General features: G+C 52.5%; 2 protein-coding genes across 3 annotated transcripts; both read left to right on the forward strand.

The window, feature by feature from the left end:
• The first annotated feature begins 247 nt into the window (after positions 1–247).
• Positions 248–14,222, forward strand: LOC311592772 (uncharacterized protein). Its single transcript, XM_084773561.1, has 7 exons — positions 248–731; positions 1,135–1,166; positions 1,998–2,141; positions 2,469–2,624; positions 10,821–11,308; positions 11,466–11,538; positions 14,089–14,222. Exons 2-5 carry the CDS (start codon positions 1,161–1,163, stop codon positions 10,932–10,934), a joined length of 420 nt encoding a protein of 139 aa, XP_084629687.1. The 5' UTR covers positions 248–731; positions 1,135–1,160; the 3' UTR covers positions 10,935–11,308; positions 11,466–11,538; positions 14,089–14,222.
• Positions 11,408–16,284, forward strand: ALDOA (aldolase, fructose-bisphosphate A). Of its 2 annotated transcripts, none has more exons than XM_084773558.1 (8): positions 11,408–11,538; positions 14,089–14,221; positions 14,313–14,524; positions 14,774–14,828; positions 14,929–15,089; positions 15,311–15,569; positions 15,708–15,907; positions 15,995–16,284. In XM_084773558.1, exons 1-8 carry the CDS (start codon positions 11,536–11,538, stop codon positions 16,088–16,090), a joined length of 1,119 nt encoding a protein of 372 aa, XP_084629684.1. In that variant the 5' UTR covers positions 11,408–11,535; the 3' UTR covers positions 16,091–16,284. The 2 variants fall into 2 exon arrangements, with proteins under 2 accessions (XP_084629684.1, XP_084629683.1); XM_084773557.1 differs by lacking the exon at positions 11,408–11,538 and adding an exon at positions 13,738–13,890.
• The last annotated feature ends 1,020 nt before the right edge of the window (positions 16,285–17,304 follow it).

Here is a 17,304-nt window from a genome sequence, read left to right on the forward strand (position 1 = left end):
AGATGGTGTGGGGCCTGCTGAAGCTGTGAGTTTTATCCTGCAGTCAGTAGTTTTTGGTGGTTCAAAGTAGAACCATGGCCTGGCTGCTCTCTTGCCTGTAATCCCAGCACTCGGGAGTGTAAGGTCTGTTGTGAGGTCCAAACTACCATGTTTAGTGTGAGTTTCAGGCCAGACTGGGTTACAGAATGAGGCCTTGTCTTGTAGCAAAACACAAAGGAACGGGGTGGGGGTGGGGTGGGGTGGGGTGGGGCTGGGGATGTGGTAGGTCGGAAATCACTTTGACAGGACTGGGGCAAAAGATGAAGGCTGGTAAGTGAGATGGGCTGAGAAATGTTGAAATTTCCATACAACAAGCCAGGAGCCTGGCAGGGAAGGCAGAGTAGGCTTTGAGGATGAGGGACTTGGTGACTAGTGTGTCCCCTGATTTCCAGGCTTTTATCTTGGGGCACCGTTGTCATTTAGTCAGAGCATCTGTCCTTTTCATGGGACCAGGGAAGCCTTCTTCCTCGTCTTCAACTAATTCTTCTCTGCCTCCTCTCCAGAAAGTAAAGTTTAAACACACAGTGTGTCTGAGGCAGGCAGGTGCTTCTTTGCAGAAGGAGGAGTGGACCTAAGCTGCCTCCTCCGACATCCAGCATCCGACAGCATCTGTCCTGAGCCAGCGGTGGTGAGAACTTGTTATTTCCGTCTAAGTTCCAGATGAAAAGCCAGGAAGATGGCGATTACCTAGGGTAAGTGGTCCGAGAAGGCAGGGAGGGCTCAGAGAGGCGGGAACGGAGAGTTTGGGTCTCTGCGGCCGCCGTAGTTGCAGCTCTGGGGTCCCCATGGCAACGGCAAGAAGCAGCGCCAAGCTTCTGGGCGGTGCTGGCGCCTTGGCGGTTCGGACCCGAGGCGGCGCGGAATCTGCCCGTGGCCGGGTGGTTGTAGGTGCTGTGGCCGCGTGGCCCGAGGGAGCCAGAATCTGGGGACCGTGGAGGGCGTGGCCCAGCCGGAGGGGAAGGCGCTGGATCCCCAGACTCCTGTGTGTCCAGCCGCCATCCGTGGGCCTCAGGTTTCCCACACAATAAGAGAGAAGAGATTGGGCACCCCGGCCTGAGGGTACTTTTTGAGCCCAGAATCTTCTCTCTTCTGCAGCTCCTGGACGGACTGGTGTTGCCCCCATGGACGTGAGTCCAGTGCTCTGTGCTCGCCTGCCTTGGAGCTCGGACTGGGGAGGGGGGCTTTCTATCTAATAAAAACTTCTGGCTCAGGACATGAGTTGGGAGACCGTGCCCGGGATGCACTTCCTGTGGGATGGCACATTTGGTGGGGGGCGGGGCGGGCGGGGCGGGGATTCCCAGCAATTAGGGAGACTTTGAGCGGTGCAGGCGGAGGCCTGGGGGCCAGAGAGAGATGATGGAGCCTTTGGGAACTGCTTAGAGTTCATTGTGATTGCAGGGTGGAGGGAGAGGAGTAGCCGGGCTGGCCTCGGGTGGGGAAGCTTTGTCCCTGAAATAAGCAGTTGTCTGGAGCCGTGGGTGGGAGATAACCGGGGAAGCTGGAGTGGAAGGAAAGAAGCAAGTTGGAAAAGGGGCCAGGGCTGAGGGCTTGAGAAGGTTGTCATACTGAAGTCAGATTGGAAAAAACTTAAAAATCTGTGTAACCGGGCGTCCAGCACTCGGGAGGCGGAGGCAGGCGGATCGCTGTGAGTTCGAGGCCAGCCTGGTCTACAAAGTGAGTTCAGGACAGCCAAGGCTACATAGCGAAACCCTGTCTCGAAAAACCAAAAAAAGAAAAAAAAAATCTGTGTAGATAAGTATTCCACAGAGAGCAGGATTTTGCAAGTGACTCTAAATTGACAGCAGGTACTTATAGTAAGTGGAGATCGCAGGGGGGACAAAGGACGGTGAGTCAGGGTGCTGCTCTGTTGAGTGTTCGCGTACTCCTGCGTCCCACCTGGCGCCCCTGTACAGCCCTTCCCCCACCTCCTTTTCATCTTTTCCTCTGTGCTTGTCCAGACCTCCTCTGGCCCGTGGAACCCAGCCCCGGCTTCCATCAGCAGCCCTTCCCTGCGGCTCCCCATGCCGGCTATCGTCTTCATCGCTGTGGGCGTCTATTTGTTGCTGCTGGGCCTAGTGTTGCTGACCAGGCATTGCCTGCTGGTGAGGAACCTGGTGATTAACGTGTCCGTCGTCCTGTCGTGGCACCCCCCCCCCCGCCCCCCGTCGTCCTGTCGTGGCACCCCCCCCCCCCGTCGTCGTCCCATCGTGGCACCCCCCCCCCCACACCCCTAGCAAACTTTTATCTTGGGACACTGTTGTCATTTAGTCAGATCAGCTGTCCTTTTCCTGGGGCCAGGGCAGTCTTCCTTCTTGTCTCCAGTTAATCGTCGCCTTGCCCCCCTCTCCAGAAAGCAAAGTGGAGAGCTGTCTGTCCCCTCTCCCCCCCCTTCTTGTCTGGCCCAGATCCTGATTCTTGTCATCTCCTAGGCCCAGGGCTGCTGTCCAGACTGCAGCTCCCCTTGCAGGAACCGAGGTGCCTCAGAGACCCAAGACTGTTGCTGGAGCTGTGCAGAAGCCTGCGACTTCCCCCTGCCCAGCCCTGCCCACTACTTGGATGCCTGCTGCCCTCATCCCAGCGACGTTGTGAGTTCCATTCTTAACCCACCCTGCTCCCCCTGACCTAGGTATGATCTGGGCCTTGGTTTTTGTTGTTCAGCACATTTAACTGAGCACTAACCCCGGGCCAGGCACCGTTCCAGGTATTGACTGAGTCATAGGCAGACAGCTAAGAGCAACACAACAGATCAGATTGTTTCTTGTGATGAATGGCTCTTGAAAGAAAAGAAAATAGAGGGTGCTCGCTGGAGAAAGATGGTTTGTGTGACAAGCCCACTACATAATCAGGACTTTTTTTTTTTTTTTTAATGCAGGGTTCTATTATGTGGCTCTGGTAGTCCTGGAACTTGCTGTGTAGACCAGGCTGGACTTGAACTCACAGAGGTCCTCTGCCTCTCGGGTGCTGGGAAGCCCGCCACTTCCAGCCTCGTAATCAGGATTCTGAACAAGGTAGTTAAAAGAAAACAGGGCTTTGAGTCAAGTGCTCAGCTAGTGTGAACCAGGACCTGGCTTTGATCTCAACAAAACACCCTGCGTTGTCTGGGTGAGTGTTAGAGTCCAGGGAACAGCATTACTGTATTCACTGTACTGTTTCCACATGCAGCTCTGAGAGCTCAGGACTTACATTTACCGCCCGGCACAGTGACCCACGCCTGTACCCAGCACTCAGGAGGCAGAAGCAGACAGAGTTTGAGGCCAGCCTAGTCTACAAAGCCAGTCCAGGACAGCTGAGGCTACACAGAGAAACCCTGTCTCAGCTGGGCATGGTGGTGCACGCCTTTAATCCCAGCACTTGGGAGGCAGCAGTAGGCGGATCACTGTGAGTTCGAGACCAGCCTGGTCTACATAGTGAGTCTAGAACAGCCAGGGCTACACACAGAGAAACCCTGTCCAGAAAACTAAAATAAAAAAAAGAAAAGAAAAGAAAGAAAGAAAAACCCTGTCTGGAAAAACCTTAAAATAAAGAAATAAATAAATAAAGTTACCATTACTTAATATAAAAAAAAATTTGAAGCCGGGCATGGTGGCGCATGTCTGTAATCCCAGTACTTGGGAGGCAGAGGCAGGCGGATCGCTGTGAGTTCAAGGCCAGCCTGGTCTACAAAGCGAGTTGTCCAGGATGCCCAGGGCTACACAGAGAGACCCTGTCTCGAAAAACCAAAATAAATAAATAAATAAATAAATAAATAAATAAAAATAAATAAATAAAAAAAATTTGAGAAACCGAGCTGGGCATGGTGGTGCATGCCTTTAATCCCAGCACTTGGGAGGCAGAGGCAGGCGGATCGCTGTGAGTTCAAGGCCAGCCTGGTCTACAAAGTGAGTCCAGGACAGCCAAGGCTACACAGAGAGACCCTATCTCAAAAAACAAAAACAAACAAAAAATCGATAAACCCTGAATTTTTTCGTTTTGCTTTGCTACAGGATCTTATACGAGCCTGGCCTTGATCCTTACTTTTGTTGTTGTTGTTGTCGTTGTTGTTTAAATTTGTGAGAGGAAAGCCAGGTGGAGGTGGCGCATACCTTTGACCCTAGGCAGAAGCAGGTGGATCTCTGAGTTCCAGGCCACACTAATCTACATAGTGAGTTCCAGGACAGCCAGGGTTACATAGGGAAACCCTGCCTCGAGAAAATAAATAAATTAAAATAAATTTGTGAGACCAATCTGTGTCCACTGGCTTTGGTCCTCAGTCACCTTTCCCCAGATCATTCTGGCTTTGTTCAGTTTGTCACCGGGAGTCACTGTGTTGTTTTCTGTATACACATAAGCACATCTCTTGCCCAAGTAGAATTAAATTTCATCTCAGCCATAACCACCTTTAGTCCTAAGAAGGGCTGTGTGCTCTCTTTGGTTCTGGTGACTCCCTTATAGCTAGTAAAACTGGCCTTGGACATAATGCCTTCCAGACATTAGCTCCTGGTCCCAGTAGACATCCGCAGTGCTGAGATGGTGAAAGGCTTAGTTTTACTTTATTTTTATTTATTTTTTGTTTTTGTTTTTCAAGACAGGGTTTCTCTGTATAGCCTTGGCTGTCCTAGACTCACTTTGTAGACCAGGCTGGCCTCGAACTCACATTGATCCACCTGCCGCTGCCTCCCAAGTGCTGGGATTAAAGGTGTGGGCCACCACGCCCTTTTTAAATTAAATAGCACTAATTATTAAAGAATCTGGATTTTTTCTAGTTTAGTTGGTCTGTTTTGTTTTGCTTGGCTTACTTGAGACATGGTCTTACCATGTATCTCAAGCTGGCCTGGAACTTTCTGTGTAAACTAGGTTGGCCTCAAACTCACAAGATCTGCCTGCCTCTCCGTCTCCCTAGTGCTGGGATTACAGGTGGGTTTTGTAATAGAAACCTACATTTTTATTACAAAAAGTATTGTTTCCAAAATATTCATTTAGAAAGGCAAAGTGTTGAGTGCTTGGCTAGCATCTTAAAGCCAGGGGAGGGAGGGGACAGAGAGACAGGAGGAGAGGACAGCCATTTTCTAGATCAGCTCTGTAAAGTTGTCTTATTTCCGTGTTACCCGCATGGGTTGCTGTTACTGCCATGTGTTGCTACCTCCCTGGCAAAAATGGAGCCCCATCTCATAGCCTGCTTCTTCACAGCCATTTTAACATGGTACTGCACTTTGGCCACGTGCCAAGCCTGAACAGGGAGCTATCTACCCAATACTATTCTGCTCCTCTATCAGAGGGGCAAGATGGCTTAGCAATGGTTGTGGCTTCCCCAGGGTTATGCAGCAAAGCCTTGGCTAGCAAGTTGCTCCTTGGTTTAAGCTGCCACGGAATCCTCGGAGGAGAAGCTGGCCCACAGAAGACGATTTTTACATCTGTGGGTTTAAACATGTTCCATGTGATCGACCACCTTCTTAGTGATTATTTTGAGTGCATAGATTGATACAGCAGAGTGCCTGTCCTTGGAGTGCTGACCTTCCTTAGCAGGGAGGGTTAATAGCCAGAGCCGCAGCAAATTCGTAACTTGGATTGACTGTACTTGGTACAAATCCTTGGCAGATGTTTTGAGTTTCAAAATAAATTATGAGGGCTGGAAATGTAGCCCAGTTGGTAGAATGTTTGCCTGGCATGCAGGAGGCACTGGTTGATTCCCAGCACTACATAAACCACGTATGCATGCCTTCTTTTGCTCCACAGGCAACAGGCGTGCAAGTGGTACACAAACATACACACAGTGAAAACACTCATACACATGAAATAAAAATAAAATGTTAAAAAAATAATCACTAGTTCAAGATAAAGCTACTTAGGAAGTTCAAGGCCAGACTGAGCTAGCTAACCCGTCTCTTAGCTGCTGAGCCCCCTCTTTAGACCCTTAGCTACCCTATCTCAAAACTTAAGTGTGAGGGCTGGAGAGCTGGCCCAGCAGTTAAGAGCACTGACTGCTCTTCCAGAGGACCTGGGTTTGATTCCCACCGATCACATGGCTCAGAACTGTCTGTAACTTCAGCTCCAGAGTTCCAAAGCCCTCTTCTGTCCCACAGCAATGCAAGTGGTGCTCAGACGTCCATGCAGCCAAAACACCCACACATACGAAATAAGTTTAAAATACATTTAAATCTATGTTCAAAAAAGAATTATAAAAATTAGGGCCAGGCATGGCGGTGTACACCGTCAATCCTGACCTCAGGAGGCAGAGGCAAGTGCAAATTCAAGGCCAGCTGTGGCTCCATAGTGAGAGAGTTCCCCAAACTGACCACGAGGGGGGTCTCCCAGGTTGGAGTTAGGGTTCTAAGAACTCCTATCTTAAGGAGATACAGAATGGTTTATGGCCCTGAACACCTGTCTTCTTCCCTATGTGTCCATATACAGTGACAAGTCAGAGATCCACCTCTTAGAAAAGGATGATTTGCCGGGCGTGGTGGCGCACGCCTTTAGTCCCAGCAGTCGGGAGGCAGAGGCAGGCAGATTGCTGTGAGTTCGAGGCCATCCTGGTCTACAAGATGAGTCCAGGACAGCCAAGGATACACAGAGAAACCCTGTCTCAAAAAACCAAAAAAAAAAAAAAAAAAAAGATGGTTTTTATGGCTTGAGAAGACAAAGTCTTCCACCTGTTGGTCCTGGGCTTCAGAACTGTGTGTATCTGGTCCTGTCCAGTTTCTGCCTGATCCAGGAAGAGCTATAGAATTAGCAAGGGTAGGGCAAGCGTGTCCTGTCCTTGGCTTGTCTTTCCTCAAAGTACACTGAGGTGCCTCTGTTCTCCGGGTTCCATGTAGTGACAATGACAGCACAGAGGCCACAGGGATTGTCTGTTTGGCCAGTGTCGATAACTGAGGCCCACAAGAGGCTTGAGTGACACACTGGCCCGGGCCAGTCAGACCACAAAGCCAGGGTTTTTCCTTCCTGTTTTTGAGACCTGCTTGCTGCTCTGCATTGTTAAGACAGAGTTCCTTCACCTCTTCCCTACCTTGTGTACAGTGTACAAGGAGCCAGTGTGGGAGGCTCTTTGCTAACCCTGGGGGCTCAGCAAAAATAAACCAAAGGCCAGCCCTGTGTTCCAAGGACTTACACTGTGGTGAAGGGCAGAGGTAAATAAGTAGAAGAAGGTGACGTGCATTTTGGTGATCAGAAACAAGTGGGAGCCTTGCAGGTCAGGTTTCCAAGGCCTCTCACCAGTAGGTCTGGGGTGGGACTGTAGTTTGTGCTTTTAAACAAGTTCTTGTTTTTGTTTTTTGTTTTTCGAGACAGGGTTTCTCTGTGTAGCCTTGATTGTCCTGGACTCACTTTGTAGACCAGGCTGGCCTCGAACTCACAGCAATCCGCCTGCCTCTGCCTCCCAAGTGCTGGGATTAAAGGTGTGCGCCACCACGCCCAGCTCTAAACAAGTTCTTGTAATTCCAGTGTACATTAGAATTAAGACAAACTGCTAAGGGGCTGGAGATCTGGCTCAGAGGTTAAGAGCACTGGCTGCTCTTCCAAAGGTCCTGAGTTCAATTCCCAGCAACCACATGGTGGCTCAAAACCATCTATACTGAGATCTGATGTCCTCTTCTGTCCTGCAGACCTACATGCAGGTAGAACACTGTATACATAATAAATAAATAAATTAAAAAAAATAAAAAGAAGAACAACTGCTAAGCCCGGTACGGTGGTGCATGCTTTTAATCTTAGCACTCAAGGCAAAGGCAGATGGATCTCTGTGAGTTTTAAGCCAGCCGGGTCTACAAAGTAAGCCCAGGACAGCCAAGGCCAAGTCTACACCGAGAGACCCTGTCTCAAAACAAAAACAAAACTATCGCTAAAGTTCAGCACAGTAGCACATTCCTTTGACTCCAGCACTTGGGAGGGAGAAGCAAATGGATCTCTGTGAGTTCGAGGCCAGCGTGGTCTCCATAGTGAGCTCCAGGCTACCCAGGGCTACATACTGAGTCAGGGAAACAAATTGCAGAGGGCAACTGGGACCTGGTGACAAGTGTGGCTCCCTTCTCTGAGCACTCACTAAGGGTTTCATTTCTCCCTACTGACACTCTGAAAAGCAAGTGCTGTTCTGTTTCAGAGATGAGGAAACTGAGGCTCAGAACGTGCTTTAGCCAGGCACACATAGGCCTTACTGACTAGGGCGTGAACATTGATTAGCCAGTAAAAATGTCTGGCCCTCCCAAAGTCCAAAAGTAAATCCCACCCAAGAGCCTATAGAAACAGAAGGGTTAACAGGCGGCAGAGTCCTTGTTTAATGTCCTTAAACAGCAGAGTCTTCCAGAAGCCTTTGCTTGTGAGAGTCAAGAAATCCATTAGCCAGTTATTAATGGCTGGACTAAACCCTTCCATGAACAGAGCCAAGAAATGCTTTTAATACCCTCTTTTCAGAGATAAAGGCAGTGGAGTGTTCTGGCAAGTGGCTCAGTGCACAGAGTGATGGTGTGGTCCTCTAGAAACCCACAGACCCGACTCCATCTCCAGAGTTGCCCACACCCTCCTCTTCATCGCCCATGAGAAAGCCACAGCCTTCTCCCCCTGTTGGCAGTAACTCTGCCCAGTTTAGACCCCTTGCCCTGTCACTGCCGCTCTCTTCCCCTTGCTGGAGCCCCTACTGACAGCTGATCTCACTGGTCATCTGACACCGTACCCCCGAAACCTCAGCTGTTGGAAAGGTCATTACCCTATTCCTGGCTTGGCCCAGTCTCTGATTGAACTGTGCAACTGTGGCTGTCACTAGCTTCGCTCGTGGCCTCAAGGAGCCAGTCTTCTGTCCCACAGCCATCCTGGGTGTGTCCACGCCAGCACCTTGGCCTGCCTCCCACCCATGCCTGAGGCAGCTGCAGATCGCCTCTGTCCCAGGCTAAAGGAGCTGTGGATTGAAGGGGCGCATGTCCCTTTCTCAGGACACCCTGTCCACGAGACAGGCATCTTCCCTGCAGTTAAGAGGCCCTCTACTGCCTTTGCCCAACGGGTAAAATGATACGCTTTTAGTTCACACGGTCAGCATTTATCTGTCTCAAAACACCTGCTGGGCTTGATTCCTCACACTTAAGCAGAGAACATTCCTTGCCTTTGAAGCCTTAGAATGAAGCCGACATTCCTGGCCTTGGGAGAGGAGGCCCAGGGCAGTCCCAGGCCTTGGGAAACCAGTTCCTCTTGGTGGTTGCGGGTTTTTTGTTTTTTCCTTTTTTTCTTTTTAGGTTTTTCAAGACAGGGTTTCTCTGTGTAGCCTTGGCTGTCCTAGACTCCCTTTGTAGACCAGGCTGGCTTTGAACTTGCAGAGATCCACCTGCCTCTGCCTCCCGAGTGCTGGGATTAAAGGCATGCGCCACTACACCAGGCTTTTTTTTTTTTTTAAAGATTTATTTACTTAGCTGGGCGTGGTGATGCACGCCTTTAATCCCAGCACTCAGGAGACAGAAGCAGGCAGAATGCTGTGAGTTCGAGGCCAGCCTGGTCTACAGAGTGAGTCCAGGATAGTCAAGATAACACAGAGAAACCCTGTCTCAAGAAAAAAACCAAACAGAAACAAAACAAAACAACGAAAAAACGATTTATTTGCTTTATCCATATGAGTGTTTTGCCTGAATGTATACTGTGTGTGCCTGAGGAAGTCAGAAGAAGGTGCCAGGTGCCCTGGGACTTGAGATCTGGAGGTAGGATGGTGTGAGCCACTGTATACATGCTGAGAACTGAACTCAGGTCCTCCGGAAGCGCAACCATTGCTCCTGGCCCCTTGGGTTGGATTGCTTGTCTTGTTCTGTCCTTTAAAGACAAGGCCTCATGTAGCTCAGGCTGGCTCGAACTTCTTGCCCTCCTGCCTCCCCATTTCCCTCAAAGACTGGGGTTATAGGCTCAGGACACATGGCTTGGAAAGTTTCTTGTTTTTGTTTCTGAGACAGGGTGTCTCTCTGGGGTTCCCAACCTCTGCACTTTCGCTTAAGACCATCCCAAAACACAGGCATTTACACTACGATTCATAATAGTAGCAAACTTAACAGTTCTGAAGTAGCAACAAAAATACTTTTTTGGGTCGGGGGCCACCACAGGATGAGGAACTGTATTAAAGTGTCACCCCATTAGGAGGGTTGAGAGCCACTGCGCTATGTAGGCTTGGCTGTCCTAGAACTTGATTTGTCAGCCAGGCTGGCCTCAAACTCAGAGATCAGCTCGCTTCAGCACTAGGAACTGATTGAGTCCCATGACAGCTGGGTCACACAGTGAAGCCCTGTGTGAAAACAAAGGGCAGCAGCGACCCCACAAAGGACAGCAGCGACCCCCATGCTTGGGAGGCTGAAGCCAGAGGATTGTGGTTTTGAGGCTGGCCTGGGTTTCAGAGGTGCAGACCAGCCTGAGCCAGAGAGCACAGCCCCATCTCACAGGGACAGGAAGGAAGAAAAGAAAGACATCTTGAACTTTGGTTTCATGCCAGCAAAGAAGTTCAAAACCCAGAGACTACCTTCATTGAAGATGGAAACCTGTTTTCTGTGTCCTGACTTCTCTCAGTTGCACAGGCCTCTGAGAGTAAAGCATCTCTGAGCTGGACACTGACATCAGAATTCTAGCCAGACATTAAAGCCTCGTCTTCCCTGCTCCACTGTTCTCACCCAGATGGCAGGAAAAGGGACCGTGCCCCTGAGCTTGGAGCCCACAGTGGGCTAGTCCTGTGTCACTGCTTTGTCCCACTGGGCAGGGGGGTTCCTAGGCCCCTCTGCTCCCTTCTCCAATTGGAGGAAGGCAGACTCAAGTCCTGGCTCTGCTTCATTCACCCTTTTCTTCTCCCTCAGGGTTGGGCCCCTCGCTGCCCGCGCTGCTGCCCGTTGTGTGACTGTGCCTGTGCCTGCCAGCTCCCAGACTGCCAGAGCCTCAACTGCCTCTGTTTTGAGATCAAGCTCAGATGAAAGATGGGGCTAGGGGGCTTGTTCTCTGGGGAGTGGCCAGCCCCCAGGGCCCCCTCTGCAATGGCCCTCAGGACACTACTACCAGGCCACTGGAATTACAGGTGGCAGGCTCAGCCTAACCTGGGAACTTTAACTAGAGGGCCCGGCTCCCTGCAGGGCAGGATTCTGAGAGCCTTTGGACAGCTGAAAGGGGGCTGGGGTTCTGGCCAGTGCCCCTGCCCCTCCCTCCCCTGATAAACTATGGTATGTGAAGGTGAGGTTGCAGGACATCACTCACCTAGGCAACAGTGTAGGAGGGCGCTGCCAACCTGGACTATCAGCATAAAGGGATGGCCGGCCACACCCTGCCTATAGACTACTGGTTACTTTAAGAGGTGAGTATCTTGCTTGCATCTGTTCTTTTTTTTTTTTTTTTTAAAGTGCACCTACCAGCAGGCCCAGAGTAAAGGGAGGAGGGGACACCAGAGGAGTCATTGCGTGGCAACATCGAGATACACCGCACACATCTAACCTTCTTGTGCTGCCTTATAGATCCCGGACCCAAGACTGATTTCTCGACCACCAAGTTCACTTTATTTCCAAGGAAGAGGTTCCTCTCAAGATGGTGAGTGGGCAGTGGCAACTCCTCCTCCTCTAGGCAAACCAGAGCTTCCTCTTTCTTCCCCCACGCAGGGGCCCCACGCTGGCATGAATGTCAGGAGCCTCAGGTTTCCCTAAATATAGGTCCCTATTCGTGCTGGGGAAAGGGCAGGGGTTACCGAGAAGGTCCGGGACACTGATGCGGGGGAGGGGGTGTGTGGAGGGGAGGGGTGGAAGGGAGGGGTGGAGGGTAGGAGCTGCCTTATAACCCAGCCCAGGTCTACCGGTCTCAGAGCAGCTGACCCGGCTCTGCGGGCTTCTTTCACGGTGCAACAGGTGGGCTGCTAGCCGGGTCGCCGGATGGAATTGGGGGTTGCGGATTGGGGCCTGAAGGAAATTGGATACTCGGAGAGTAAGGGGGTGGCAGAGAAGTCGAAGACGGATTTTTATTTAGGAGAAGGAAATTAGGTTCAGGGAAGACTAGTCTGGCTTGGGCCAGCCCCTGTCGATCATTTCCTTAAAAAATGGTGTGTTTAGCTAGCGTATGGTGACTCTCGCCAATCTGTTACTCTAGCCCGGGCCAGGCTAGGCCACTCTTGGGCGATGGGCTGGCGCGCTGGGCCAGGGAGGCTTTGCCTGCGTATCCTGTCAACTGCGCCGCCCTCACCCGTCCCCAGGGTGTGCGTGCTCGGTCTGGGGAGGGATCAACTCTTCAGCGGAGCTGGGTTAGCAGGCGCGGAACCTCTGTGTTCTTTGCGATGACGTCAGGCTGCAACTGCGCAGGGCGGAAGCAAAGGGTCTAGGAGGGGAGGCCAGCCACCATCTCACTCTGAGCGCCCCCCCAACTCCTAGCCAGCCCACATTCCGGCTGAGTCACGATGCTCGCGCGCGCGCCAGGCAGGGGCTGGCGGGGGGGCGGAGGGGGGGGGAGGGAGAGCCCTGGCGACCTGCGGGATGTGGCTTGAGTCACGTCCTAGCGGGGCGGAGGAGGGATCGAGTTCTGGACGCCAGTCTCCTCCCTAGCGCCGCCTCCCATCGTAGCATCTTTGGGCGGCTGCAATTGGACGCCTTGCGTCCCAGCAAGGAAAAAACCTGCAGAGGGCGGAGCGATGCCTTTAAATGGCCGGAACCCCGCCTCCCGTCCCCCCCACCCGGCTGAATAGGCTGCGTTCTCTTGGAACGCTCCATAGACCAGGGTTCTGGTGACCCTAGCTGCGTTCGCTCTTCAGTCCTTTCACCTACCCACCGCCGTACCCGACAGGCTCACCCACTCCTGTGCCAGGTGAGCGCCATTTGACACGTACGTGGGTTAGGGACCATGGAGTAGGATCTTGGGCTGGTGGTGGGCAGGGCGGCAGAGCGGAGCCTTCATCCCCATGGCCCCTGGTTTCTCCCTCCTTTACCCCTACGCCCGCCCCCAGCCTGGGTTCTCCGGCCTGCGTCCTGGCGGTTCGCTGCGCTGCGAAGCAGCTCCGCGCGCTGAGTCATGCCGGGGGAGGAAGCAAGATGGGGTGGAAAAACAGACCCCTATTTTTTTGCAGCCCGCTATGCAAAACACTAGGGTCCCATTGCCTATTTAGAGACCTCAAGAAGCAGTGGATGGTGGGGGGCGGGGTGTTGGCTCGTTTTCCGCCTCAGGGTACCCGCGATGGGGGTCAGGGAGATTGGTTCCTTTTGGGGGAGCCCCTGGGAGAAGGGGAAATTCCTCAGCTGTGGCGCTCTGTGGCCCATTAACACTTATCTTTCCTTATCGATTTTGTGACCTTGATTCTGAGCCTGGAGCTGCTGCAGCCGTACGAATAGCACGTGCCTATCGGGCGCCCTTTCCTTAACCTCTCCTACACCCTTCCCTTCGCCTTCTAGCGGTTTGGAGGCAAAGGCTTCCTTCTTTTCTACCTGGGCTCCACAGCCCGTTTTCTGTGTTTCTGATGGCCCTGTATTTTTTCCTAATATCCTTTTCCTCGGACTCTCCTCACATCCACCCCCACCCCCTGTGAAGCCTGACCTTGGGGTGTCCTTGAAGCCAGGGCCGGCCGTGGGCGGGTTACACCTCAGTCAGGAAATCTGGGTTCTGTCTCAGCTCTTGTTTTGAGGTTGCTGTGTGGCCTCAAGCACAGATCATTTCTTTCTTTCTCTCTTGGGCTCTTTCAGATGAGGGTATTAGGCTCTGCCCTGTTCGTGATCCTTAAGTTCTAAAATATTCCCGGTTCAATTTTGTTTCTAGGCGAGGTGACCCATGGCAACGCGCAGGCCAGATGGGTCCAGCTTCAACATGACCCGCCTATCCCTGGCTATGGCTTTTTCCTTTCCCCCACTTGTCAGTGAGCAACCCCACTCTCAGCTGGGCAACACCCAGCAACAGACAGAGTTAGGAAAGGTACAGGAAGAGGCAGGTCTAGTATAGGGAAGTTGGGTGTAGGGGAGAGCTCTGGGACAGGAAGTATCCCAGGACCCTCAGGGAGTGGGGCAGGGGAGGTGGGGGCTGTTGCCCTGGCCTCCAGGGAAGGGGCCTTCTTACCTGAGGAGACCATAGGAGGGCCCAACTAAACACTGCCTGTGTGCCTCCTTCCCCCAGGAACAAGCTGCCATCGGCACCATGCCCTACCCGTACCCAGCACTGACCCCGGAGCAGAAGAAGGAGCTGTGTGACATCGCTCACCGAATTGTCGCTCCGGGCAAGGGCATCCTGGCTGCAGATGAGTCCACTGGTGCGGTAGAGGCAGGAGAAAGGGGGAGGAGGGCCCAGGGTTGGGGTGGGCAGGCTGATCCCTTATCCCACCCACATGACCCTCCATTTAGGAAGCATTGCCAAGCGGCTGCAGTCCATTGGCACTGAGAACACCGAGGAGAACAGGCGCTTCTACCGCCAGCTGCTGCTGACTGCTGATGACCGTGTGAATCCCTGCATTGGGGGGGTCATCCTCTTCCATGAGACACTGTACCAGAAGGCGGATGATGGGCGTCCCTTCCCCCAAGTTATCAAGTCCAAGGGTGGTGTAGTGGGCATTAAGGTAAGGGCTGCGGGCCCTGGGGTGTGAGATTAGAGGAAGGGATTAGTACTGGGCCAGCCGCAGGGCTTAGGACTTAGGGGTGGCTTGCCTCCCACCGACAGGATGCAGCCTGGGTCCTTAGGTATGGGTCTCAGTGCCAGGATGCAGTAAAAATGCTCGCAGGCTGTGAGAGACTGGAGAGGGATGAAGTTGGGTCTAGGTAGATGAGGAAAGGGCGGTAGAGCTGACGGCTACCCTACTCTCTGGCAGGTAGATAAGGGCGTGGTGCCCCTGGCAGGAACCAACGGCGAGACCACTACCCAAGGTGAGGATGCTTTGCCTCCTTCCCTTCCCTGCCTGCTCAGCAGCGCTTCGGAGTGAGCTGGACTGTGGTCTGCCCTCTTCACCCTCTTCCTCCTCTTCAGGGCTCGATGGGCTGTCCGAACGCTGCGCCCAGTATAAGAAGGATGGAGCTGACTTCGCCAAGTGGCGCTGCGTGCTCAAGATTGGGGAGCACACACCCTCAGCCCTTGCCATCATGGAAAATGCCAATGTTCTGGCCCGTTACGCCAGCATCTGCCAGCAGGTGGGGCTAGACTGCTGGGGCCCCAGTTCACACCTCCTACCTCCATCTGGCAGGATGCTTACCTTCCCCTAGAGCAACTGCCTGCCCACCAGTAATCTGCTGAGGCTTTTGAAGCCTTGATCCCCTATCATCATGAAGACGAGATCTCGGCTAGTGGTGGTAGAGAGCTGAAGGGTGGGTTCCCAGTCAGGAGGCCTCACACTACCCTGTCGCTTCCACAGAATGGCATTGTCCCCATTGTGGAGCCTGAAATCCTCCCTGACGGGGACCATGACTTGAAGCGCTGTCAGTATGTAACTGAGAAGGTCCTGGCCGCTGTCTACAAGGCTCTGAGCGACCACCACGTCTACCTGGAAGGAACCTTGCTGAAGCCCAACATGGTTACCCAAGGTCATGCTTGCACCCAGAAATTTTCCAGTGAGGAGATTGCTATGGCAACTGTCACAGCACTTCGTCGCACAGTGCCCCCTGCTGTCACTGGTGAGGCCCACTCCCTCCTGGCTTGGTGAAGTAGATGCACCATCACATTTAACTCCTTGCCAGGATAGCTTCTCGAAGCGTTTGCCTGCCCCGCATCTCTAATGAAAGCCACCCTGTCCTTCTGTCCTTGTTCTCCAGGGGTCACTTTCCTGTCTGGAGGGCAGAGTGAGGAAGAGGCGTCCATCAACCTCAACGCTATCAACAAGTGCCCCCTGCTGAAGCCGTGGGCCTTGACTTTCTCCTATGGCCGAGCCCTGCAGGCCTCGGCTCTAAAGGCCTGGGGGGGCAAGAAGGAGAACCTGAAGGCTGCTCAGGAGGAGTACATCAAGCGAGCCCTGGTAAGGCAGGCGTGGCGGTGTGAGCAGGCGCCTGGGCGGGCGGTGGGAGCTCAGAAGAGAGCTCGGCTGATTGCTCTTCCCTTCTAGGCCAACAGCCTTGCTTGTCAAGGAAAGTACACCCCAAGTGGTCAGTCTGGAGCCGCGGCCAGTGAATCTCTCTTCGTCTCTAACCATGCCTACTAGACCGGAGGAGGTCTCCGGCTGCTCCATCAACAACACTCCAGGCCCCTGCCGACTCACTTGCTACTGAAGAGGGGCCCTTCAGGCTCTTGCCCGCCATTCTTGCTGCCCTCGTGACTGGTGTGTGGTGTTGTCTGTGAACGCTAACTCTGCCATCCCTTCCAGCCCACTGCCAATAAACAACTACTTAAGGGGGAGTCTGTTGTTGATGTCTTGTAGGGTACAGGGAGGGCCTGAGGAAAGAGCTGCCTCTTGGGTTCCTCCTTTCTAGGCAGGAACGTTTCATTGGTCTGTATATTTTTTGACCAGGGCTTTGAAAAAGGCAGAGTATTATGAAATGTTCTTCTGGCCACATCTAATTGAAGGTAACTTTGAACTCCTCATCTTCTGCCTGTCCCTCCTGAGTGCTGGGATGATAGGCGTAGGGTGCCATGCCCAGTTAGCCCATGGTGGGATCCAGCCATGCAATCTAGGCCTCTGAGCTCTGTCCCTCCCCGTCTCTCTCCTAACCTAGGCTGCATTATCTTGCCCAAGATGCAGCTCTGTTGGTGGAAACAAAACATTTCATATTTCTTTAACCTGCATAGTACAGCTATTGGTTCATTGTAACGGGAAATAAAATTAACAGCTTTTTAGTTTGTGGGGTTTTCTTGGAATATGGAATCTTTTCAAGCTCCAGAATCTTCTCCCACACAGATAGGTACACACACTTCAACTGTAGAATTCAGGTTCCAGGTTGAGCTCCTGGGTGGTCTTGGTAGTAGATTAAGAACCCAAACCATAGGCCATTTCTATCCTTGCCACCCAGAGTGGGGTGGAGTTTGTGTACTGTGCGCCCTTGGAGGCCAAAAGTACATCAGATCCTCTGGAACTGGAGTTACTGGTTATGGGCTACCATGTAGGTACCAGGAATTGAACCTGGGTCCTCTGGAAGAGCAAGTACTGCTCTCTTCTCTCTAGCCCCATCAAACCTCTAGGAAGTGATAGCTGTTGAAGATTCTAGATACAAACCTGGATTTATTTAGTCTTGACCACTTCTGCCTATAATCTATCCAAACTTTGGGTCCTTTCTGTTCTGCTTCCCTTCTCACCAGTATAAATATTTATTTACGCTGGTTTTCAACGATGATGTGCATAGCGTGTCTAGGAATATAGAGACAGGGTCTCTGCTGTTCCCACGCACTGCCTAGAGCCAAGCCTAAGCCCAGGCTGCAAGT

This window comes from Acomys minous (assembly GCF_964271855.1).
Source record: "Acomys minous genome assembly, chromosome: 2".
NCBI classification, from domain to species: domain Eukaryota; kingdom Metazoa; phylum Chordata; class Mammalia; order Rodentia; family Muridae; genus Acomys; species Acomys minous.